At 38.5% G+C, this 27,256-nt stretch overlaps 1 protein-coding gene across 1 annotated transcript; it reads right to left on the bottom strand.

The window, feature by feature from the left end:
• Nucleotides 1–168: 168 nt before the first annotated feature.
• LOC113022394 (sodium- and chloride-dependent GABA transporter 2-like) lies at nucleotides 169–18,890 on the bottom strand. Its single transcript, XM_026167760.1, has 14 exons — nucleotides 18,400–18,890; nucleotides 11,533–11,667; nucleotides 11,307–11,447; nucleotides 10,998–11,085; nucleotides 8,882–9,014; nucleotides 7,768–7,902; nucleotides 7,587–7,690; nucleotides 6,786–6,910; nucleotides 5,068–5,180; nucleotides 4,819–4,956; nucleotides 3,516–3,618; nucleotides 2,362–2,462; nucleotides 2,062–2,232; nucleotides 169–1,976 (listed from the first exon to the last, which is right to left on the bottom strand). The coding sequence occupies exons 1-14, from the start codon at nucleotides 18,572–18,574 to the stop codon at nucleotides 1,884–1,886; spliced, it is 1,755 nt and encodes a 584-aa protein (XP_026023545.1). The 5' UTR covers nucleotides 18,575–18,890; the 3' UTR covers nucleotides 169–1,883.
• Nucleotides 18,891–27,256: the final 8,366 nt, after the last annotated feature.

Below are 27,256 nucleotides of genomic sequence, written 5' to 3'. Positions count from 1 at the left end.
ATGAAAGCTCCGGAGAGACACAACGAGTGTCTACAAACATCTGTAAAGCATGTTGGAGGAGCTGAATTTCAGCCAGTTGTTTGGGATTTTTTCAAATTAATGTAATTATGAACACAGAAAGGTGCCATCAGATTGTCATCCACCATGCAATGCCATCTAGAAAGCATGTGATTGGCAACAGTTTTATTTTCTAGCATGACAACAAGCCCAAACGATCTGTCAATGCTCCAAAGACACAATGGAAACTGATCAGTCATGGATTGGCCTGCACCATAGTCTGTATCTGTCACACTCTCTCAACACATTCACTTAAATTACAGAAAAGCTTTCACAGTGAAAGCTAAATTATTCCCCAAAGTATTTTATTATACAAATTCAAGGTCAAATATCAAGACACATTTAAAAAGTCTTGTAACCAATACAATAATCCAAGAAAATACAATGCACCTTAAAGTAAAAGTAGGAGTTCAGTTATAAATGTAAGGAGCAAACATTAACCACTTTTTGACAGACTTGAAGAGCAATATTTATTTGGTTTATTATACATGTTGATAAAAAAAAGAATATCATGAAATATACTCTGAATGCTTAAAATACATACGGATCGTTAGGCCTAGTGTTTCCTGATATGTGTGTGTAGCACAAGCAACATGAAACACATACCAGAAAACGTCAAGGAGAAATCTTTCCAAAGGACACAATTTCATAGTTACTCCTCAGTTCCAGGTAATTAAAAAAGGAGGGGGCACTAAAGGAGTCTGAAGTAAAAAACAAAAACAAAACTGACCTCTGTTGCTTACATTCAGTGTATTTCAGCCAAAAAACTATAGGAATATAAACATAAAAAAGGTTCAGAACACTGAAAACTTGATGTGCGATCCTTGGCATTACTTAGCATGTCAGCATGTAGCAATGTTGACCTTTGTTCTATGAAATGTAAGTTTTTATTTTTCATGCGTATGTTATAAAGCATTTTGTATCTTGTATGTTGTAGCTGTAACCAAAATAAAGCTACAAGCTTAGTGAAGCTAATCTTTTTCATTTTAAATGTTATGAAGGTGTTTCTACGCAGGTCCCCATGTTATTTAAGTATTTATAACTTAATGCCAGAATGATGATAGATATAGTTTTTAAAACAGGTTCTGACTGAGAGAGGAACAGAAAAACAGCCTTTTACTTTTCAATTTGTATGAATATATAAAAACGTTGTGTTAAAATAACCCAGATTTCCATGAAACATCACAAAAACACAACAGAAGTAGCAGTTGATGTAGGAAATCATTAAAAAAGTGATCATCATAAAAACGTGTTAAACTGTGAATATGTGTTTTCAGCTCAATACTTTTAAACACTAAAAGACCTTGCTTTTATGTTTCTAAAAAAGAAAAAAAAACTTGTCACGGTGCGAGGGGCTGCACGGCACGTTGTCACCATGGCGATCCGCGTTAACGGAAATTTGCTGCGTTAATGCGGTTATGGTGTTAACGTCATTCTAACAAGATTTAACGCCGACAGCACTAGTTTTAAAATCTCTATTCACTGTGTTGGTCTATAAATAATAATTGTAAGTTTCTTTTCAATCTCAACGTCTGTGTGTTCGTAGTGAGTTTAAAGTAAAAAGTCAAGTAAAAATGTTATTGTTAGGGTTTGAGGTATTTGAAATGCAAATTAAAGTCATATCAGAGGCTCCATATCAGTGTAGTATTTTATACATTCAGCCTCTAACAGATATTCAGACATTTCGTGCTTCAGATAGAAGAAAAAATATTAATACCAGCCACCATATATGTGCATAATAGAGGACCCACACCTTAAGTATTATTTAAAACGCAAATTAAAAGGTACATTTAAAGATTTGCATTTCAGTGAATAAGGCTGAACAGTTATTTTGGGGCACGTAGTGAATCATGGACATTTATCATTTCCTTTTCCATTCCTCGAAGATCACTTGCAGGCTGGGAGCTGGTCTTCAGACGCTTGGTAAAGGAATTAATATTGTCAGTTATTATCAGGTATTATCAGTTATTATCACTAACAGCCGACACTAACAACATCACTGACCTGCCAGAGACTCCCTCTTCCTTTGGCCAGTTTGTAGATCATAGTGACTGGGACCATAGAAAGTGACGACAGCGCGAGGAACCAGCCAATGCAGTAAGCCCACCAAGGATACATGTATGTGTTGTTGAACTTCAGAGGGGTGTACCTCAGGAGCAAAAATATAAGTGTTCCCTTCAAAAGAAAACATATAAATAATAAACATTATGGGATGAATTTCCCATATGTGGGACTAATAAAGCTTATCTTATGAGAATAGAGCATACTGATAAACTGTTTACAGAAGCTGCTTTAGAAACTTACACTGCAGATGAGAGGGGTGGCATAGAGCCAGCAGTACTTGATCAGTGACAGAGGTCTGTATCCAATCATGTCCTCAATGTTGGTGTAGAAGCGATCGGCACCTAGAACAGAGACAGTTTACTAGAAAGAAACTTGTGTTTAACTTTTAATATTTCCCCACAACAAAATTATATTTTTAAGGTTTTTACAATGACCGCTTTTTCAAATGAGTTATACAGTGAATATGGGCTGTAAACTCTCAGCTTCCTTTAAGGAGGAGGTCTTTGTCAATTGTTCAGGTTCCTCAAATTATTTTAAGGACACACTGCATACCATGCTAATATATGCCAGGTTTTCAGCTAATAGGTCTTTGAGAATCACCTTGTTGGTACAAAAATACTACTTTATGCTATTTTGTCATAAAATCAACCAAAGAAAAGGGAATAAATTATGTTTTTGCCTGAAGATACAATATAAAATCAGTTATTTGCTTGTATTTTATTTGTAGACACAACACTAGTTCATCCCTTGAGTTATGTGTTTAACAAACAAAATAAAACATTCCTCTGAAAATGGGCCGGTACAAGAACTGGACTGACAATAAGTGAAAACAGCCAACGTCCAAAGAAAAACCTTGAAATACCTTCAGAAAGCCTGGAGTATTATTCAAGACAACTTAAAAAATATAATAAGATAATCTGACTCCTTGAAAGATAAATATAAGAAAAAAAGATACAGGGCTGGGTGTGGGGGGCTTGGGGACTCACACCATTCAGCTATCCACTCGTGCTGATTATGCAAATAATAACATGTCGCAAATATCTTCCAAAAAACACTGCATCAGGTATGAAAACAGACCTGCTTTTGTCTGCATTAAATTCAGTACATTTCAAGATTTCTGCAGATACGATAAGATGCAATAAGTTCAATAGCAAAAAAACCTGCATCCCCATCTTTCAGTTGATACTGTGCCTCTTTAGCAGGTCCTGACAGTTGCTTTTAAATTACCAAAAATGCTTTGTGCTGTAAATCCAGCCCTACATGTGTATGTATATACAGCATGTATAGAGATTTACAAGATATATTTTGGTAATAATAGTGGACAGCTATTAGGACGTCACTATAAAAAGACATACAAACCAAAGACTTTTATAACAATAATAATTTTGTCTTACCATAAATCCATCCAATCGTAACTGACTGGAAAATTGCCATCAGCAGCAGAGTAGGACCGCTGCAAACATAGTGATCGAAGATCTGCAGAATGTATGCACCAGCCTAAAATTAAAACATTCATCATGTTAATCTTGAAGCTATTCACACTTATTATCTAGTATATCAACAACTTTGATATCCTACAAACTTAGAAAGCAAAGTGAACTCTATATTATACTAAAAGAAGCATTAGGACAAAATCTCATCAACAAATTTCATAAATCTCCAGACAGGGGCATGTTTACCAATAAATTAGGTTAATTAGGTTAATATGCTCTTTGTGAACTGAAGAAACCATTTGCTGCAGTTTTGAAAGACAGCCGCTTCTCCACTCAGGTCTGGGTTGATGAGATTCCCACACCCCCATCACTCTGTTGTGTCCTGCCTGGGCCATCCTTCCTAACCCTTCTAAAAACACCTTGCCTACAAATTGACCAAACTGCTCTGTAACTGTAAGCCTAAGTCCCAGATGCCCTTCAACGTACATCCATTTTTGCTAATTATTTCCAATCTTGTCCTTTTGACCACAACCCATAGCTCGTGGTTATAAGTGAGGCTATGAACATCCCTGTCACTGTTCCTACCACTCTCCCCACTCAAGACCCTGAGGTACTTGAACTTTTCTACATGTGGCAGCAATGCCAACCAACTTGGAGCAGGCATTCCAATCCAATCAGACTTCAAGGTGGTAATTCTCATCATTGCTGCTCCCCATTTGCCAGCAAACTGCCACTTGATGAAGCCTGAAGGATCACATCATACACAAAAAGCAAGGTTGTGATCATGAGTCCATTATGTCTCACACAAATGTATTAATAAGAATTTTGAACAGAATCAGAAACAAAGGGAATTCAACACCCACCAAACCTGACATTGCTATTAATTCAAAGCGTGGTTTCACTATTGTTGTGAAGGAACTAAAAGTCCACAGCAACGGGCCCAGTACCACATACACCTGAAGTGTCCTCGCAGGACACCCAGACTCCCCTGAGCACATGCAGACATGTGATTTTTGTGCTTCCCTTGTTTTGATTTCCATTTTGTTATACCCGTGATACCAAGCCCACCAAGCCTGGGGCATTTACAAAAACACTGAACAAGATCCATATAAAAGCAGATGCCATTAAATATTCAGATTTACACAACCATCATTTTTTTGTAGCACTACATTTTTCCAGTCTTGCATTGCCACTGTTCCAACTTTTATGAAATGAATTTCAGGCATGAAAGTTATAATAATTATGCTGTTTTTAAACATCTCACCTGTGACACCAATAACAGGCCAAACAGATAGCAAAGCGCACAGATCAGCATCAGATAAAGCTCTCTGTGATATCCTTTCCTTAAATGGGAGGGGAAGACATCTGTCAAAGAGGTCATGATGCTTTCAAGACCTGCAAACTTGAGAATTACACAAAGACAGGTTAGTGTCGAGGTAAGTTAACCAGAAGAAAAAAAAAACAATACTGCATTACATTTTCTTAGGAGATATAAAAAAAAACTGCAACTCACCTGACCATCTATTCCTAACAAGATGATCATGGCAAAGAAGCACACAGACCAGACCTGAGGCCAAGGCAGCAGGGTCACAGCTTGTGGGTAGACTATGAAAACAAGGCCTGGACCTACAAAGTGAAACAGATGCCAAAGTGTCTCTAAATGACAACTTTATGATCATTACGGAGTTGTACAATTGTTAAGGAAATGCAGATTGGATCAAATAAATCTGAAACATGTTAAATGGTAGGAATAGAAAATGAATTACCAGTAAGGTGCTGATTTCTTATATACATTTAAATAGGCCTAAATTCAAGCTGAAATTAAGAAGTCAGAAATGCTGTGTGGCTACCTTAAGAGAGCTGCGAATAAATGAATGTCCGTAAACCTCAGTGAAGAGAAGCTATGTTTTAAGAAGCAGGGAGCGCTACGATTCCTCCAGAATGATGCGAGAAACTGATAAAGTAATGCAGAAAACAACTGCTTCAGTTATTCCTGCTAAAGATGGTTCCACAAGCTAATAAAACATTCAGTCCACTTAGTTTTTCATACACTGCTTCTGCCTTTTTTAAATTTACTGAAATGTAAAACCTTGAAAGACGGTGTACTTTATGTAGATAGAAAAGGCATGCATAGTCCCTTGAGGGATGCAATATGCCTCCAGAAAGCAGGTTGTAGTTAATGGAAAACAACATTTTCCATAATAGTAGTGTTTTTTTGTACATAGTAGTTCAAAACAACAGCCGGGAAAGATAGATGCATTAGGTTTATGTTTCCAACAGTGTCCTTAAGGCACTTAATATTTTAAAGTAAAGACTCAACAATAATACAGAGAAAAAAGGAAAAAAACTACAACGATCATTTGACCCTCTATGAGCAAGCGCTTTGGCAACAGTGGGAAGGAAAAACGTCCTTTTTATGATAAGAAACTTTCGGCAGAAGCAGACTCAGGGGAGGGGCGGCTATCTGCTGTGACCAGTTGGGTGTGAGGGAAGAAATATTAACAATAACTAATTATTGCTACTGCTAAATAGAACAGCCTGATGGCCAAAAATACAAATATTGCTCTATGATATTGACTGACAGACCATCTGATAATAAAATGTGTGCTGCATTCATGTGTTGGGGTTGTTATTGACTACAGAAACCCTGGGTGGCATTCTTACTCAATTTTGGTTGGCAGTAGTTGAGCACACACTACACAGCATGGAGTACAGACATTTCAGCATTACAAGCACAAGCTGCTCCAAGTCTTGGGAAATAAGGGACAATCATTCCATGCTTGTGAAAATTCCCCAGCATCATGCCTTATATTGTCAAAGTCAGTAGTGCCAGAGCTGATCCTGTATGCTTGTGGATAATTTTAAAATTTAAGTCTAAAAATCCTAACTATAAAAATGAAAAATAAGAGCTCATACACCTCGACCAAGGCTGAAAACTGCTTCCATGAACTGAGCTGCTGGATCCAGCTGAGTTCATGATATTATCTTGAGAACATTTAGATGACATTTTCCTCTTTTTTCAATTTGATGCATGTGTTGTGTGAAAGAACTAATCTGCTTGCAGTGTTAAAGAAGCTCTTTTAAAAATTCTTGTGTCCAGAGTTGTACTTGGATCAACTTTGAAACTAAATCACAAGCTTTCATGTTAGTCTGTCTTTATTTTTTGCATAATGGATGAGGTAAAAAAAAAAAAAAGCCAGACTCAAATACTTTTCAGACTGACATCCGTACCTGACTCAGCGACTGTAGCAATGTCGACACCCTGCTTTTGCGACATGTAACCCAGAACTGAGAAAATGGCAAAGCCTGACATGAAGCTGGTCGCGCTGTTCAACAAACAAAGATAAAAGGAGTCTCTGCAAATCAGAAAGAAAGCATAATGTCACTATTTTCTTTAAGACAACAAAAAGATAATGGGCTGTGGGAAACACTTTCATTGTTACCCACTGGTTAATATTCTGTTTGCGGTAGTGCTTGAGGTGCTAATTCAGTTAACAAGGTGCTTCTCAGCACAGATTGCTTTTCTTTGCAGCCTTAGTGAGTTCAGTGCAGATGTTTATAAACCAGTTCTACAGCTGCTACAGATTCTCAGGGATCTCCTTGAGAGCAAAAAACAAGGACTGCGGTCGCCAGTAATCCAGTATGGTTTTACTGGAGTCTGCCCATAGAATACATAAATAATAAAGTGCATGGAATAAAGCACTACATGAATGTGTGATTAAAATGTGATCTGTAGTCTAAAGTGCTTTAAGAGGTTAGTAAGATAGAAAAGTGCTTTGTACGGTGACTGAATGTCTACCTGTGCTTAAAGGTTAATAAAAATAGAAGGGGTAATGGATGCACATATTACAAGGGCTGTAATCAAAATCATTTTCAAGTATGTGTTTTCTTGATGTGTTATTTACTTAGACCAGTGCTAAAGCCTTTCAGAAAGTAAGAAAGCTGCTGTAAACACATTTAGTGGCAAAGTATTTGGAGACAGCCACTGACATACAAACTAAAATGTTTGTCACATCTTCGTGAGGAGCTCACCTGTAACAGTTATTGTTGTACTTGTTGTAGCTCCCAAGTGTAGTTAGGCATCCCAAACATATGGCATAAGAATAAAATATTTGTGTTCCAGCATCCATCCAGACCTGTAAACCAAGTTATTAGTTCATAAACACCGCTGCAGAAATGTCTGACACGATTAAGAAATGAGGCTGAATCATACCAGTGGGTCAGCGAGCCGTTCAGGATTGGGATACAAGTAGTACTTGATACCATGGAAGGCTCCAGGAAGGGTCATTCCTCTGACAAACAGCATGATTAACAGGACAAAGGGGAACGTGGCTGTGAAATATGTTGCCTGTATATATATAAAAAATAAATTAGGTTTTAAATTAAGGATTACTTGTTTATGACCACACGCTATGATGAGGCCATGCTGTTAATGTCAGCATCAAGATATTATTCAACAAGTCACACAACTGTGAACAATATTCACAGTTGTGTGAATATTTGCATTTGGTCTTTGGAGGTAACACCAAATGCATAATACCATTCTTATTTAACTGCGACTTCCATGACCAGAATTTAAATCATGTGCGACACATTGGACCAAGAAATAACATAAAGAAGTACAAGAATATAATATTGCTATATTTTCCTTTGTTTATTAAAAGGAGGCTGTATTGTCCATAACAGTTGCAAAACTTGCTTTCATAACCCTCTTTTGTGCCAACTTCGGCTGTTATGTGTTGTGGTGTGGTTCGAATATACTGTATGATAGCCAGGCATGTGCAAATGTGAGACTGAACGACTGCCATGGCGGCAGCCTGAAGGGGGAAAAAAAGCAGTGGACGTCTGGGAGTTCTGATCATTTCATTTTTCTTCACACCACACCTTAATCACTCTGAGAACAAGTAGTAGCAAGTAAGTAATTTGAGCTCAGTACCGAAACAATTTGGGATTTTTATAACAGCAGCCACTGATCATCTCACCTCACTACACAACAACTTAACCGCATTTTATGTCAGTAGGTGATGTAATTTCATGCTTACACAACTAACGGATATACAAAGGTTGTGAAGGGAAATTGAGGAAACAGGTGTGCCTAAAAGTTTACAAATCCAGATTAGAAAGTATGCAAAACATCTGTCTATCTCTAGAAAACTCCAAATAAATGAAAATTAGATTTTCACAATAAAATTGGCAACAGCTACAAAGACACTGTGCAACATGAAATGAATCTGAATGATTCCCTGAAGAACCTGAAAGCCAGTGACAACTGCTGAAAACTGCTGAGGGTATAAAATGCGACTCAACATTTTTCCTTTTAGTGTTACCTTTCCCGTGGATCTTACTCCCTTCCAAACACAAAAGTAGCAGATGACCCAGGCTAGAAGATGGCACAGAGAAAGGTCCCACTGTATGGTTCCCAAGTTCTCTATGCCGCTGGATATATTCAACACCCGATGCCTGAAAGAAGACGTACTATCAGTGTATGGAAAGGTCTTTTAAACCAATGTATGTAGTTGGGTAAAACCTACTCTTTTGTAAAAATTTGAATCTAGTTAATTCACAAAGACTTTAAAAATGAAGATTCAGTGAGTGTGGCTAGAAAACTGATGTCAGCATACTTACACAGTGGACTACTTAAGTACTTACATATAGATTGACAAGTCACTGGGTTCGGCATGAAAGGTCTGTTGAAGTTAAAGCTCATGAAACTATTTAGAATGACACAAGCTTCAACATGCAATTAAAAGCCCTTCACACCTTCAGTACATGGGTGTTTTCAGTTATTATGGCCAAATTAAGTGTTTAATGCCAGGGGCAACTACGCTCCACCCTAACAGAGCAACATCAAAAAAGTGACTGAGACATCAGTTTAACAGTTTGTAGATCTCTACACACTGACAGCAAAATGTCAAAAGAAGTAACAGACCCTACTACTTGTATCTAAAGCATCTTCACACTAAACATTTATCAAAATGTGGGATATTTCTGTAAGATTTTTAATTTAGTTTTGGTGTTCTACACATTCTAAATGTGTCATAACAGTTTAACCCTGCTTAACAGACACATGACATTTCATACTACTCCTAACCTATAATTTCCTCTAGATTTGTACTTCTCATTTTAAAAAGTCAAGTAAAATTCTTTAAAAACTATACTGGTGTTATAAAGTATATGTCAGTATACCCAGAATACTATAATGAGTATCAAATGATACTTATTATAGTACTCATCAAATAGTAGCAAATAAGTGTTTTGCAAAAAAGATCTGTTATCATAGTCCCTTATCATAGCAATTAAAGCCAGAGAAAAACAATAATTAATGACACTTACTCTCATTGGCCACTTTATTAGGTAGAACTGTATTAATGTAAATATCTAATCAGCCAGCAGGATAGCAGCAAGTCGGTGCATTCATGCACTTAGATGTGGTCAAAACAACCTGCTGAACTTTAAAGTGATCATCAACAAGAGAAAGAAGTGCGAATTACATGACTCTGAACATGATTACAGATAAGCCAGTTGTAGCTCGAGTATTTTAGAAACCGCTAATCTACTGGGATTATGCCACCATCCACAGTTTATAGCTAATGGTCAAAGAAAACCATTAGCTTGCTGATGCCAGAGGTCATCAACAAGGCCAATACCCCAATACCGCTAATTGGTAACCCTAATTACTAGTTGTTATAACCAAGGCGTGCAGAAGACCATATCTGAATACAAAATGCATCAAACATGAAAGCAGATGGAGAGCAGCAGAAGACCATACTGGGTGCCACTCCAAACACCTACAAACAGGAAACTGAGGCTATAGTTCCAGTAAGTTCACCAGAGTCGGTCAACTGAAGACTAGAAAAGTTTTGCCTGATTTGATGAGCTTTGATTTTTGCTCACACATTCAGATGGTAAACAACATGAACTGACGTAAACAACATGAATTGAGTGATGTTCAAATACTGCAGCCTGTCTGACTTTTGTTGCTAATCATGTCCATCCCTTTATGATCGCAATGTGCCCGTTTTCTGATGGCTGCTTCCAGCAGGATAATGCACCATGTCACAAAGCTCTAATTACCTCAAAATAGTTTCTTGAATATGACATTGAGTACCCCTCTGGCCTCCACAGTACCCAGATCTCAATTCAATACAGCACCTTTGGGATGTGGTGCAAATTTCTGAGAAATGTTTCCAGCACCTTGTTCAATCTATGGTATAAAGAATTAAGGGAGTTCTGAAGGCAAAAAAAAAAATGGATCTACCCTTGTACTAACTAGGTCTACTTAATATAGTGAATGTGAAGCCCTCCAAACTACATGATAAATTACCATTAATTACCATTAATGCTAACAGCCATGTAATGCATGTAATATACGTATCTGAATTTACATACATTTTGAAACAATATTGAGGATTGTTAACAAATTATCTCTGATTTGTGACTTACTGCCAAAACTCTAAAACAGAAGATGATGCATTCACAGGTGATGTCCAGTTGGCAGTAGTATTGTAGTTGTTAATTTCTACACAACGATCTGAAATGTATCAAAATCTTGTTAAACACGCTCTGCTGACACATCAACAAGTGAATACTGCATTAAATATTGTGAACATTAGCTTTAGTATTTCATAAATGTATAGTTGTGTGAATATTTGCATATTAACATTTCAATCCAATCTTTACATACTTCCAATTCATTTACCAATTAAGTCAGTAATTTGTTGATGTATATGTGGGACAGAAAATTGAATTTACTCGTGTTCCAGGTGTTATTACAGGTGGCCCATGGCAACTCTCCAGAGAAGGAAGAGAACAAGTAGAGAAAAGCCCAGGCTAAAATCACAATATAGCTGATACTTCCATAGAAAATGATCATTTGGCTGGTGTATCCCATGCCTGGAAACAACATAACTGTTAACATTGCATTCCCTCAGTTTTTCTTCATTGATCTGCTTCACCACAATCCCAGTGGTTAGCTCACCTTCAAACAAGGGGCAGATCTTCCTCCAGCACATGATCCCCCCCTGACTGGTGTACTGGCCCAGTGCCGTCTCCAGCACAAATAGAGGTATGCCACAGGTCACAAGGAACAGGACATAAGGAATTAAGAAAGCACCTAGAGGTAGGAAAAAATAAACAGTAAACAACATATGGATTGGCTCTGCTTTGAGGGCAGCAAATGTTAACAGTTAAAATAACAGGGACGAAATACAGTAACGACATTATATCCTCCTGATAACCAAGCAAAATAGTATCTTTCAGTTTAACTGTTTAATGAATCACACAAGGGGATCAATGCTCTTTATCTGATTCAGCTGTTAGCTCAATTCCATTTGCTGTCCAGAGAGACGGATTTATAAAGTCTATCAGCAGAGACACGCCAAGACTCACACCTACATGCATGTGCAAGCACACACACATACATGCATACCTACAGATACTGTCACGGCCAGGCGGATCAGCTGCACGCTGATCAGCCCTCTCTGTTTCTCTCTCTCTCTTCCTCTTCTCTCTCGCCGGGGCAGAACTCACTGTGGGTTCACGCCCTCAGCCCACGCCCTCGGGAGATGAGACACCTGGAGCAGCATTTAAGCCAGGAGGCGACTGCTGTTCGTCGCTGGATCGTTGTCTACCACGCGTTAGTGAAGTCAAGCTACAACAAGTTTAGTTAAGAGTGTTTTCCTCTGTGCGTCGTTCTTAACCCTGTCTCCCTGTCTACAGAGCTTCCTGGATTTTTCCCCGTGTGATTCCCGTGTGGCAGTGTCGGAGTGTGAGCCTGTGATCGTGTGAGTGGATATTCTGAAGAACGCGTGCTTTCCCTTGGACTTCCCTGGAGACCCCTTCTCCCCCCACTCAGCTGTATATAACACCCCCCCGCACATTCTTGTATATACACCTGGTGACTTGTAAATAAATCCTTCTTGTGAGCATCAGAACCGGAGTCCTGTGCTTGAGTCCTCCTCCAAACCGTAACAGATACACATGCTGACAAATGGAAAATTATGCAAAATGTATCAAAGTGTTAATCAGACATACAGAATTATACAACAATTAAAATACTGGCTGTGGCACAGCCTGCTAATAGATGCACCTGTGGTATCACTACTTGACCTCTAACCTCTAACCTTTAGTTCAAGGTCACTGAGATTCGAACTCGTTGGAGATTTTTAGTAAATGCACTTGTGGTATCGATTTCAAAATGTTAGGTAACTTCCTTCTTGAGTTATCATATCCACAAGATTTTTCGAAAACTTGACTTCTGACCCCTGACCTTGAGGCTGAGATTTTTTAGCAGATACACCTGTGGGATCTATTTGAAACACCACTTGTGTTAGGCTTGATTTCTTAATGTAAGGGTGAAACCTAAGGTAACCTCTAAAAATTTAAACTCTTCAACATTTTTTAGGTATAACAAGTAAACAAAGGTGATACAGCAAGTCAAGCTTGCGGGTAGATTTAGAAACCCAGTCGCTCTTGAGATCCTGTTCTAAAGTGTCCAGTTTAACAAATTTGTACTCTGCCAACCTGGCTTTATTTAACATTTTAAAAAAAGGCAAAGTCAAGACTCCTGGGCTGCAGCTCCTGTTCCTGAGACGGGACAGGCTGGGTTTGATTTAGCTTACATGTTGAAATCTGAAAGTATCATGTATTTCTGGAGGGAAGGCAGCAGAAAGAGCTGTAAGTAATTTACTGAAGTGTCAAAGAACACTTTCTTTCACACCTTTCTGGCAGCTGAAGTAAACTTGCTGGTAAATGTGGCCTTTAACCCTCTTTGAGATTAATATTTGCAGCTGTGGAGGCACAGAACCTGTTTTTGGTGCCAAATCGCTCCTCTTCTTGTTATAAATCTCATTAAAATTGACATACATACATACATAACAGCGGTCCCCAACCCCCAGGCCTCGGACCGGTACCGGTCCGTGAGTCGTTTGGTACCGGGCCGCAAGAGTTGAGGCTCAGGTGTGAAATGTATAGTTTTCAGGGGTTTTATCGGTTTTCAGCGTTATTTTGTTATCGTTTTCATCGTTTACTTGGTTTTCCTGGGTCTTTTCACGTGTGTTATGAATAAATTTTCTTTTTTTCGGTACCGGTACTAGTTTTATTTTGTTGTATTTATCCGCGACACCTCAAAGGCCGGTCCATGAAAATATTGTTGGGCATAAACCGGTCCGTGGCGCAAAAAAGGTTGGGGACCGCTGGTTTAGAAAATACTGCCAAAGCTCTTCATCTTTCATCCTCTGATGACAAATTTTGTTTCATTTACCCACATAAATCTGTTGTACACACACACACACATGTGAAGAGAGAGAGAGTATGCATAGTATGCAAATAGCCACCAAACAGCCATCATAATTCGTCATACAATGAGAACAGGACAAATCAACAATTGACAAGGACTAATTAATATTAAAATCTGTAACATAATGTATTGTTTGGAGTTTAGTCTGTTACTGTTGCTATTTTTACCATTTCTTCTTGCAGCAACTGTAACCCACATAATTTCCTTAGGGATTAATAAAGTATTCTGATTCCGATTGTTTCAGGATGACCTGCCATTATCTGCTTACCTGCATCTTTTGCTTGTTTCTCCTCTTCTTTTCTCTTTTTTCTAAACTGAGCACCTGATGGCTTTGAACTTTTCTTGTCCATCTTCCATTGGTTTTAATTTTGCACTCCAGTATGAACACCCATCACCACAACATAACCTAATAGACCAACACCTTAGTTCACAGATTCACTTTGTCTAGAGTTTATTTCTGGGATTTCACACAACCCAGGATTCATATCATGAATAGATAATGGGCTTGGATTTACAACATTATAAATGAAATGTGCTCTATTTGGAAGCAGCCGGCCCCCTCCCCTTTCGACGGGTTGTGTGTGAGACTTTAAATCATCAAACTGTAAATTTTAAATTTTAAATTGTTATTGATCCCTTTACCCCGAGTCCTAAAGTGTATATTTATTTTCTTACTCTTCTTATATATATTGTTTGTTTACTTGCACTGCTGTAACTGGAGGCTCGTCGTCTGGTCTCTCTATATACTGGACTGTAGCGGAGATGAGAATAAAGTTTACTTTGGCTTCAGCAGCGAGCAGGCGCACCGAGGGCTCTCGCGCTCACTTTTCGTGTACAGAATTTCGAAAAAACATCGGTGCAAATTATAAGTCTGTATCATAATAACTTAAAGAAGTCCAGACGCTTTTCTTTGCAAGTTCCTTTGACTCTGTATCATAATGTCTGGTGTTTTCGTGTTTGTTGGTTTCTTTTTATTTTGTTTTTATTTTGTGAGTTGATTATTATTAGATGCTGCTCCAGCCAGAGAATCCCCTACCGCCCCGCCCTCTCCTCCCTGTGCCGCAAGCAGCAGGCGCACCTGGCAAACGGAGGGCGCCCTTACACCCAGCAAATGGGCGATAGAAAACCGATCGGTGCCTATGCCATTCCCTGGCTGACGTTGGGGCAGCATGAGTACGAGCATTTTTTTTTTTTGCCGATGCCCGTGATGCCGCCCCCCACCACGATGCCGCCCCGGGAACCGCCCGTGTCGCCCGTATCTAAAACCACTACTGTGTATAACTCAGGGGCGATTTTAGCCCATTTTTGGGGGGCGCTTCAGCACCCCCAAAATGAATCAAAGCACCCCCAAAGATTTCTTACTTTTTTTTTAGAACATTCGCTGTTTGTGTGACACACTACTAAAAATATAAAAAGCATACAGTACTGTACTTGTTTGAGACATAAAATTTTAACAACAAAAGTATAGATAACCCCCCTCCCAAAATGGTTTGTTCCAGCTCGCCTCTCACCTACTCTGGCTCTAGGGCTCTTGCTGCCAGAGCATGGTGGCTGAGACGCAGCGGAGTGGGGGTGTAAGTGCCTGACTTAAAAAGGACATGTTAGCTGCGTTTAACCTTCAGTTACTCTTAGTTAGGTAGGAGTCAGACCATGTTTCTTTTTAGCTGAAAAGCATTACACCAGGTAACCTGCAGTGTTGAAAACGTGTTTTCCAACAATGTTTGCTACCTTACAATCCGTCCTTCTCTGTAGTAAATTCAGCAACTTTTGATCGTCCTGTTGCTCCCATTGAAATGTATACAGCCTATTTAAAATCTAAAACTTTAAATTGTCTGCAGCCTACTGTTGGTTACCACTGTCCTCTTTGAAATGAATACTAACTAGCTAACTGACTGAATGCCCATTAACCTTATAACTCCTGTTGTGTGAGTGTGTGTTTGTGTACAGAGAGACAGCCAGGTTCATAATGGATATAAGGAGGTTTTTTCAAAAAAAGGAGCCACATTCAGGTAAAAGTGTAAAATCAAATGATCCATCAATCAAGAATAATGTTGGATCAGTGTTTCAATGTTTATATCTTTTATTAGATGTTCATGTGGTTTAGTTATTTGCCTTTTGGTTAAAAGTAGACTGAGAGAGGACTTTTTGTTAGTGATCTTAATAGAATTTTTTTCATATTAATGTAATTTTTCATCTAATTGAATACAATCTATTTGTGTATGATTGTCAGTCCAAAGAGGGAGAGAGGAAAGAGGGGAGAGAAAGTACAAGGTCAGGAAGAACCAGGTAAGAAAACAGACAGGGAACAGTGACAGGCACAACAGAAACTGTTAAACTGACAAAGAGGGAAAAAAAACTGATTTTACTCACACAGTCTGGAAGTTGTGTTCTCCCTATATTAAAGCTGCTATACAGAATCTGCAAAACAAACTGGGTTGAAACATTTTTGACCCTCTTTAACAACATTCCAACATAACATTATAATTGATTGGGGAGATTAAAATTAATGATATATTTTTATGTGGTTCAGCCACAACTCTACTAAAACCTCAGCCAGTAATAGGTAGGCCAACTTTTGGACCGTCCAGTTGCCTGTATGACTGCCGCAGTACGTACATCACATTTGCACACTATCAGAAAGTGCCAAACAGCCCTGGTGGAGTGAGGAGCTGTAAAGAGAAGCAGATGCTCTGTTTATATTCTAAAAATGTTTTAATCTTGTTTCAAAGATTCTGTACAGCAGCTTTAAATGTTTTCCAAAAGCACACATACACTTATCAGTGTTTCTCAAACTTCTTACAGTGTGTACCACCTGAGAAAAAATGTCAAGCTCTCCTAAGTACCACTATGAAAGCATGAACCTCATAAATCTTACAACACAAAGTTATTATTATTAAATTAGTAAAATTAGTATCTGCAATAAAGATTTGTTGTCATTGTATACATTCTACCACAGGCAAAGTTGCCTCCATTTTTATAGTTTTTATTAATATTTTGTAATAATTTATTTGTAATAATTGATTCTGTTTTGGGAGTGTTTTTTTAATGTATCTGTATTATATTATACATACACAATAAAAGTGAATCTCTGTCCATAAAATGCACTCAGTTTACTTTTTACTCACTATGAGCATCACTCATTATTCTCCCCGAGTAATTAAGGTTAGGATATGTATTTTTTTCTATTCCAATCCATTCTTCTTTTGCAGCATTTAAATAACCTTTATCAGATTTGATGGTTTTGTTACAGGCAAAGTGTTTTGCTTTTCTTTCACAACTGTGGGGATTAAATTGTGTTAAAATGTACAAAACAGTGATGTCATGTTTTGTGACGAGGACACAGGCACAGAGAGACTTGATGAATTTAAGAATCGTATGATTTAATAAAGAAATTTGCAGACTTGCACAGAGATGGTAAAATTATGATGACTGATAACTGAGACGAAGACAACAGACAATGAGGACAGGGAGGAACAGGGGTTTAAATGCACCAAAGTGACAGTCAGAGAGAACTCGGGAGTCGGGACAACATTTAAGGATGCAGGGACTGACAGAGACAGGTTTATCTTGCCTGGCTGGGCAACTCTCTGGGTGCTCAGCACCCCCAAAGCTCTGATCCTGGAATCGCCCCTGGTATAACTAACGACACTATAACGAGCAGCTCCACGGTCTGTGCATCCGTGTGGACAGACTGTTTTCTGGTGAGGAGCAGTCCTGGGATGTGCGCCAGTAGTGGTGATAATAAGCTCCGTATGCGAAAAGTATGCACTGTGGGACTTTCTGCGCACCGCAGCGGTTTGGTACTGCGTTACGTAACAGGTGTGTAGTCTCCGCTGAGACTGGCTCGTGAAAACCACGCTGACTCCGGCTCCACGCCCTGCGCTTTGACTGAAAGGCGGTTCTTGAGCTTGTTTTCTAGTCCAGCTTCATATACCAGTGGCATTTGTTACGATGGTTTAACCGACTGCTTCTCGTGTAAACATTTACTAATATAACGACTTTCGGGATGTTTTACTTACTTTACTCCTTATTACACTGAGATCATCACATGGCGTTTGCTTTGTAACTTGTTCTGATTGGTAAACTTGCTGCCCTGTTCCAAAACACTGTTGCATTGATCCAGCGCACTTTTTGTTGTTTGCTTCTGTCATGCGCCTAAAACTCTGCAGATTAATCAGTAAAATTCAAATTAGGCTAGAAAAAAAAGGCGAAAGCAACTTTCTTTGTAATAAAAAAACAGAATAAATCTGGCAATGTATTTTTTTTTTTCAATAACCTGTGGGACAGAAGGAAACGGGGATGAAAACTAAGCTGCTTATGAACCATTTAATATGTTTTTCATCCTCTAATTAGACCCTCCCCCAACCAAGAAAAAGTCATCTGCGATTAATAAAACAATAGTCTACTGGTCATTCTGTTTCTTTTCTCTCTCTCTCTCTCTCTCTCTCTCTCTCTCTCTCTCTCTCTCTGTTTTTTATTATGGGAACAAAGAGTTTCGGAGGTTCAGACATTTGGTTAAGTAAGGGGGAGAATAACAGAAATACTCACCCCCGCCATTCTTGTAGCAAAGATATGGAAATCTCCACACGTTGCCAAGTCCAATAATAGCACCGGCCACAGACAGGATGAACTCCTTTTTGCTGCCCCACTTGCCACGCTCTTCTACAGTTTTTGAAGTGCTCTTTGTGGAGGAATGGAAGAGTCTGCACAGAGAGTCTGCCATGCTGCTGTGCAGAGAGCTTACCTAATGGTAAAACTGACACAAGTCCCCGAGTTTCTGGAGTGACGGGGTGGGGACCGTGTCATGCAGATGTGCACGAGCTTACCTAAATGTTACCCAATTGTTTCCTAACTGTCCGACTGTGAGGCCACAAACCGAGCTTTGCAAGACTGTCGGGCCAGCAGCCGACTAGTCAGTGAAGTCCAGCTCCCTCCTTAATTGTTTTTTGTTTTGTTTTGTTTTTTGTTCTGATAGAATTCTTTCAACATGTAGCAATTCGCGGTGCGTGCAGATGTTATAACATGACCAACAGCCTATAGGGACAGTGCGAGCATGACGGTGAAGAAACGTGCTTACCTGTCAAAATCCGTTACGCCCACAGGTGTTCCGTGGGTGTGGGCGTGCTCGGTATCTGTCCTGCGGGAAAAGAAAGAAAGAAAGAAACACACACACACACACACACACACACACACACACACATCGTTTCTTTCTTAAATGATCATCCATACATACACACATAGTATATATATATATATATATATATATATATATATATATATATATATATATATATATATATATATATATATATACAGGGACGTGCAGAGGGGGGGGCTAGAGGGGCTTGAGCACCCGCCCCTTTCCTGATGAGTGCCCAAAGTGCCCTTTTGTTGAGGCAACTTTTAAATTTTTTTTATTTATTTATTATTATTTTTTATGTGTGTGTGCGTGCGGAGTCCTGTCTGTGCCCCTCAACAATAATATTTAACTATTAATCATAGTTTTGCTAAATAAAAGGATCTGGCTTGCATCAGTCACATGATCACATTTAACCAATGATCGCCCTCGACGGCAGAACGCGCTGGTGACGAGCCGGGAACGAGCTCACAAAGAGCACGCGCATTTTTTGCGGTCCGGAGCTGTAGGAGAAACACAAGTTAACTCAGAGACACAGACTGATGCGACACAACCAGTAAGTAGGTGTACAGCGTGCACTGTAGTGTGTAGCACACAGGAGTATTAGCTTATTACGTACACGTTGGTAAGTTGTCTTGTTGCAACTGACGAACTGAAACAAACGAGCGTGCTGTGTGTGCAACAGCGCGACAAACATTACCTGTCCTTTTATTAACTCCACAAGTAGTGCTGGTCATAGCTGCTGGCTACCTGTGTAAGGCTGTCATGGGTCTGTAGCTCTGTCCACCGTTTTAGGGAACATATTTAGTTTTAAAGTAAGTTTCCGGGCTTTTCCTGCCTTTCTGGAGGGATTATATTTCACTAAAAAATGATCTAATATGCATGTCCACATAATAATAATTATAATATATTAAAAAACACACGCTGTATTTTAAAGAACATACATTAAGAAGCAGATTATATTAGATTTATATTTTAAATAAGAAAAAAGTTGGATTTTACAGCAGTAAAATTGTATCTCTACAGTTTAAAAATGTAATAAGCTTTGCCCTGCACAGAGTGGATAGTGAAACAAATGGAATCATCATAAATACATTATTTCATATTTATTACTTCCCCCTCCTCATTGCTTTATTATTGTAGCTCTAGTAATAAATAATAATGTAAGGATGCCCATAGTATATACAGTATTCTGAAGAAGGTCTAAAATGTCACTGTGCGTGCATGTGTGTGTTTTATGTATATAGATTTTTTAAAATTATTACTCATGATATAACATTGTGCAGACATGGCTGGTAAGGACATGAGGAGGAAACAGTAGGAGCGTATGAGGCTACTAAAGGCAGTGCTATAACATTTTTCTGTCATCATTTTATTATAGATTAAGTGCAAGAGTTGTTAGGTGTGGATAATTAGATTATAGTTTATTGCAATAGCAAGTTGTGCCTTGTTCTCAGATAAACAGCAAGTGGAGAGTGATATATGAAATGATGGGAAGGAAGGAAGAAGAGAAGCAAAGAGTGATTCACAGGCAGAGCCGAGTTTATGTCACAGTTTTTCGTTGCCTTATGGTTCCAAGCGCTGTCACCAATCTTTGCATTTTGTTATTATCTCATGACACTTGTTTAATCAGCTACCATCTCTCCTGTGGACTTTTTAATGTCTACAGTCTCAGATCAACACAGCCCTGCCCTTCCCATATTAGATTCTTGATGAATGTGTGTTGTTGTTATTCAGCATGGTTCAATGTGCCCCTTTTTAACTTTGAGCACCCGCCCCTTTAAACCTCTCTGCACGTCCCTGTATATATATATATACTATGTTCCAGGCATGTCCCACCGGGAGGAGGCCCCGGGGCAGACCCAGGACACGCTGGAGAGATTATATCTCTCGGCTGGCCTGGGAACGCCTTGGTGTTCCCCCGGATAAGCTGGAGGAGGTGGCTGGGGAGAGGGAGGTCTGGGCATCTTTGCTTAGGCTGCTGCCCCCGCGACCCGGCCTCGGATAAAGCGGATGAAGATGGATGGATGGATTATTTGTTTGAAAAGGAGTAGGCTGAAGTATTTACTTATTTGTCCCTACCCCCTCAAGTTTTACCTCTCATTCATTGAAATTTTTTTTGTCTCGGATAAAGCGGATGAAGATGGATGGATGGATATGTGTGTGTGTGTGTGTGTGTGTGTGTGTGTGTGTGTGTGTGTGTGTGTGTGTGTATGGATGATCATTTAAGAAAGAAAACGAAATGTGGAGATTACTGTTTGGCAGCTTTAAACAACAACTGTAATCTCCACACATTTCGACTTTTTCTCGAAATACAATTACGACTTTAATCTGAAAATCAAAATGATCGAAAGTCATTTTTTTTCTTAATGTGGCTCAAATACGCCTTCTTCAATAAAGCCACAGGCGGAATAGTGTTTTTAACTCAGTGTCACAAAGATCTGTTACACATTCATGAGTGCAAATTCAAGTTTATAAAATCTATTTTTTTACATTATCTAATGACGCAATTACAATGTTTTTTACGAAAAGATAAAAACGTAATGATTTAATATGATCATATTTTTAATAAAGGCCAGTCTCTGTCATTAGTTCTGTATAACTTTCAAATAAATATTTATCCTGATTTTCTTCCTGTTTATTTTCTTTTCAGCTGTACTTTTGCATATTTAATTTGCGTAATTTGTTATGCAAATAGTGCTGAATGCAGCATCTCTCTCTCTCTCTCTCTCTCTCTCTCTCACACACACACACACACACACACACACACACACACACACACACACACACACACACACACACACACACACACACACACACACACACCAGTATAGTTAAGCCAGTCTGAAAAACTTCTATAACCAACAGCGACATGTATTAACAAACCTTATGCTGAAAGTGTCAAAAAATAAAACGTGATAAAAAAAATTTCTGAGCACTCAGTAATATGTGGGGTTGATAAACTTTTGCAGACTGTGTGGCTTAGAATACACAAGAAGACTGTTACCTTTACAATCAGGGTGGCAAATTTATTTTAAATATGCAATGAGTCCACCAAAATTGTTTTTCTCACAATCAGTATTCCAGAACAGCAGGACAGGAAGCTCAAACTAGCTCGCCACTGCAAAAGTTTACTTATTTATTATTATTACTATTATTAATTTTTGTTTTTGCAAAGCCCTGTAAAAAACCTCTGTGCCATGTTAGAAAGGTATTGATATTAAGTACATAATGCATGCAATTAAAAGGCTTCAAAAAATGTTTCCATCAAATAAACTACATGGTGATTGTACATATCCCACAAATACAGAGAGTGTTGTGGGAACAAGCTGATACACCAAACCAAAATGTAGAAGTAATTTGTTGCTTAGAAGTTCACTTAGACTTATGTAATAACAAATTAATAACAAATTATAAGTAATAAAAAATAACAATCCTGTAATAACCTGTATCAACAAATTACAGGTTAGTATAAAAACAAATGTGCATAAATAATGTAAATAATATAAGAAATATGACGTGGATTGCCATTAAAGACAGATAATAAAAAATCATTTTTACAGTTAGATGCAAATATTTTTGGACACTGACATAATTTGATGTTATTTAAGTTGATTATTAAATCATATTAAAGACAATACTATGATGAACCTAGACTTACAGATTTGTAACTTTAATTTAAGGGGATGGACAAAAACACAGCATTAACTGCTGATAAAGAGCCATTTTCATGCATAGTCCACTTTTATCAAGAAATGAAATCTAAATGAAGACAATAAATAATAAATAAAATTCTTATTTTTTATACTTCATTGAGAATTCTTGCAGTAAATGGTTACCTGCACCCATTGATATCGCCACTGATTTCCTCCGTTGTGATGCTTTAATGCAGCTGTCTTGATTTGTGACTTTTTTGTTGGTCTTCTGCGAGTGTAAAGCATGCTCAGCATGGTGAAGACTTATGCAAAACCCCTGTGATTGCACCAGGTTATTGTCCACCAGCTTTGCTGCATTTCACTGAACCTGTGCAGAAAGTATAGCTTTGCACCTTGTTTTTCAGGTATTGTTATTTTCTTCTGATCATGAGTTTTCCATCGTTTTTTATACCTGTCCTTCTGGTAAGGTAGGAGCTCAGTTTTATCTGTTGATAGTTTTTGGCAAAATCTAATCTAAACTTTCTTTTCTTGAGAGAAATAAAAAATGTAATCCGATCTATTAAATATCAAAAAAGCACCTCACAAAACTTGGGACATGGCGTAACTCGCCTCATAACCATAGCATGTCGGAGCAGTGTGCTCACGTGATAGAGCGGCTGTGTGTATTTGTAGCCTTGCTACCAAACCAGCATTTCATCTCCGAGGAAGTTATCCCAGAGAGAAGTAAAGCAAGTGTGTAAGTTCATCTCTGAATGTTTGTAAAGCATTCCCACGTTAAGCTTAACACCCGATATATGGAGCAACTGCCTCTCTCTCCCTCTCCTGCTGCTACTTCAATCATGAAACTGCTTAATGATCAGCTGATCGGCTTTTCTGTCGCGACTCCCGTTTCTCTTGTTTGTTTTTGGCCCACTTTGTACCAGAAAGAGGAAACCAGCGGCTGAATAACAGCAGCACGTTTAAGTTTGATAAGCTGTTAGAATTCATTTAATATTAGTTTCTACACCAGGATCCTTTTCTATGTAGCTGACGGCTGGTAACTGTGCAGGGGCGGATCCAGCAAAGTTTAGCCAGAGGGGGCCGATAGGGCATTAACAGGGAAAAGGGGGCACAAAGACATACTTTTCTTTCTTATTCTCATTTAAAATGTCGAGCTTTTAATAAATAATTATCTGAATCTTACACCCAAAGTTTTAATCTGATGTAAAATGTATAGAAGTCCATTACTGTATATAGTAACTGTTAAGTCTAATATACCGTAGTAAGCTATAATACTTTTTCCTTTGGGAAGATACCATCTGTGCAGTCTGCAATTCTGTTGAAGAAAGATGTTGAATCTATTTAATTATTCTTGAAAAATAATTTAATTCTGTGCATTTATCTTTTCACACTGCATCAAATTAAAGTTGATTACATCGATTAAGCATCATGAGGTGGAGGGTGGGTGGTGGTTCCCTGTTTTCTTTTGCTGGGAGTTTGCAACCCTATTAGTTAGGTTGCTTAATATTTCTGCTAAGTACTCTTTAAAATACCAGAATAGGAAGGATGGAGTAGTTTTAACTTTATTAGATTGATCAGTGTTGCTGAACTATGAAATATTTTGGGTGCAGTGTATTTTTTTACATACAGGTATAACAGAATAGCTTTAGTGTTGTTGTTTATTTAAACTTGAGTATGAACTTATACAAAATGCAGCAAGATATTAAAAAAAAGTTTTATTGATTAAAAAACACACTATATCAGATTCATATCGGTATCAGCAGATATCCAAATTTATGATATCGGTATCGGTATCAGACATAAAAAAGTGGTATCGTGCCATCTCTAGTTTTAACCAGCTTTTATCTTCTTTTTATGTCAGAACAATAAGAAGAAACTACTTTTGGCTACTCCATTGTGACAAGGGTTCACCACAGCAGGATCCTCAGCATGTTTGATGTGGGAAAGTTTCACACCAGACAAACCCTGAAGGGATTTGTGTCTCTGGCTGGATTCAAACCAGGAACCTTTCAATCATCAAGTGAATGTGTAAACCACTGCACTTTGCAGCCACTTATCTTTACGATAGACTTGGACAATCACATGCCCAGCTCCTGGAAAGTCTTCTTCAGCCACAGAAACCATCCTCTTCCATGGATGTGTAGGTCTGTCTTGCAGACCTCACCACTGTTTTCTCTCTTTTCTCTGAATTTGACCTTCTAATGTTCTCACTGTCTCTTTAATGACTTTCTAATGTTTTAACAATGTAAAAATCACTCATTCATTTTCACTGGTAGCATCTTTGACTGCATGTTGTAAATTTTCAGCAGCAGCTTAAAATGCAAATGCCACCTTCTGAACACCCCTCAAACATTTACCTGCTTGATGTATGAAGAATTAATATACTTAAAAGAAAGAAAAGACAAAGCACACACATATCAATGAAATGGCTTTAGTGCAATTATAATTGAGCCCCTCAAGATGACGGACAACATATAATTATTGCAAGAATTTGTAAATGATTAAAGCAATATTTTTGTCCAACCCCCACATTAAATCTCTAAAACCACGTCTACATCAAATTCATAACTGTACGTAACATAAAATCTTCCTACCCACACAGCTAAAATAACAGAAACCATGTCAGTGTATAAAATATATGTTGAGCTCACTGTATCCACACACACATCAGCTGCAACTTGATTTTTTTGTTTGTGTTTTTTTCAGATTGTGTAATAATCTGAGGTCACAGTGGACGGTGATAATTTGCATCTTCTGATCCTTGAACAAGGTGACAGGCTGTAATCCTTTATCCTTTACTGAAAAAAAGTGTTGGCAAACTTCACAAACCTTGTTATCTCAAAAGTGTGTTATTGCTCTATGCCTCACAGTGACACATTATTGCTTATTGTGCATGTTGCAGAGACCTGAGGGCTGTACTACAAAGTGGTTTAACTAATTTTCCCTGTGGTCATTTAAAAAACTAAACAAACCCAAACTCATCTTGAGTGGTGTTTGTGGTATATGACACTACGAAGGCAACTGAGATGTTGGCGAGTCAACTCAGTGTTGAGTTGCCTTCATATCGAAAGGGAACTTTTGGCACAAGAATATTACATTAATATATTTCTTTCAAAGGGAGCAAGTAACACTTTCAACAACAACAACAACAATAAAAAAGGCCATTAAAAATTTTACACTGCCAAGTCAAAAAAACAAGAACAACTCAAATGTTTTATTAGAATTGCTTCAAATTTTGATGACAACGCAAATTCCCATGGTATCGTTTCATAATCTTAGGCAAGAATTGCACAAATTTTTCACTAAGATCTTGTATTGTGTCAGCTGATTCATGTGTGAAAATGTTGTCTCGTGTTCCACAAACAACTCTGTGCAATATTTGCAATATTTTTTCTTATATTTGACTGTGCAATAATCACTGTGCAATATACTCACTCAAATGTGCAATCCACTGGTATTCCTATTCATCCATATTATATATTCTGTATTTATATATGTGTATATGTGCATATTTGGTATATTTATGTGTCACACAGTGGAAATTTGTATTTATCTTGTATATTGTTTTTATTCTGATTTTTAGTGTTTATTTATGAGTGTCGTTTTATTTGCATGGTTTTATTCTGTTTCTATTGCATGGTTTTTAGTGTTTTATGTGACATGGTTTTTATCCACTGTGGACTGGCTGCACATGGGACAAATTAGCTGATAGGGACCACCTGCTGAGGCAGGGGTGTGTCCAGAGGTGGCCTATCAGCTGTGTAAAGACCTTTTAAAAACAGGCTAGCTGAGCACTGAAGGAGAGAGGCCCCAGACTGGAAGGTTAATGCGAGATGGCCAGCGTGACGCGGCAACCCAGTCCTGACCTCATGGAACGGCAACAGTAAGAGACAACGCGTGTGATTGGCAGCAGGGCAGAGGTTTACCTCTGCCTGCATTTGTGAGTAGGGTCTCTACTGTTGTTTACTGGGTGCCGCTGGATTGGGAGAGGGTTGCCATGGCCATGAGCCAGGGCCGCTTCTGGGACCATTGTTCTGGCCCCTATTTGTTATTTTACAGGACACCGATGCAAGGGGAGCTGTGGCGGTGGTCGCATGATGGATTCGGGTGCAGAACGCAAGCCGGGCTGGGAAGTGATGGGCCAGCGGAAGGACAAGAAGATGGGAGGCTCTTTCTTGTCTGCCGAAGACGAGGCTGGCGTGGATTCTGCTCTAAAGAAGGAATTCCTGGCCTGCTGATGGACCCATAATGAACATGTGGCATAATTATACCAGGGGGGGGGGGTTGGTGAATGTAGAAAATGGTAGTTTTACGGGTTTTAGAATTGTTTTATTTAGTTTTAGTAGATTGACAACATTTTATTATGTGCATTTTAAGGGTGTTTTTATTTGTGCTCCCTGGCCTAGTAATAAACTGTTTCTGATCAGACCTGCTTCCTCTCTGTGCCCGTGGTATCTGACTCTCTTGCTCCCCCTTGTATTTTAAAGAATCTTTCTTTTTAGTGCGACCACTTTAGTGTCGCCACGTGTTACATATGCTCACATCCATACTCTCAATCCCCTTTATTGTAACATGCAACTTCTGTCGGTGCTGCACTACTGGAAACTGAATT

This window comes from Astatotilapia calliptera, chromosome 5 (assembly GCF_900246225.1).
Source record: "Astatotilapia calliptera chromosome 5, fAstCal1.2, whole genome shotgun sequence".
NCBI classification, from domain to species: Eukaryota; Metazoa; Chordata; class Actinopteri; order Cichliformes; family Cichlidae; genus Astatotilapia; species Astatotilapia calliptera.
Note: the sequence above shows the minus strand (reverse complement) of the source record. Positions and strands in the feature narration are given on the sequence as shown.

Excerpts from the sequence above, each read along its gene's own strand:
- LOC113022394 (XM_026167760.1), bottom strand. The coding sequence starts at position 18,574 with ATGGCAGACTCTCTGTGCAGACTCTTCCATTCCTCCACAAAGAGCACT. Across the intron at positions 11,448-11,532 it reads GATCTGCCCCTTGTTTGAAG|GCATGGGATACACCAGCCAA; the intron begins GTGAGCTAACCA and ends TGTTGTTTCCAG. Across the intron at positions 1,977-2,061 it reads GAAGAGGGAGTCTCTGGCAG|CGTCTGAAGACCAGCTCCCA; the intron begins GTCAGTGATGTT and ends TCCTTTACCAAG.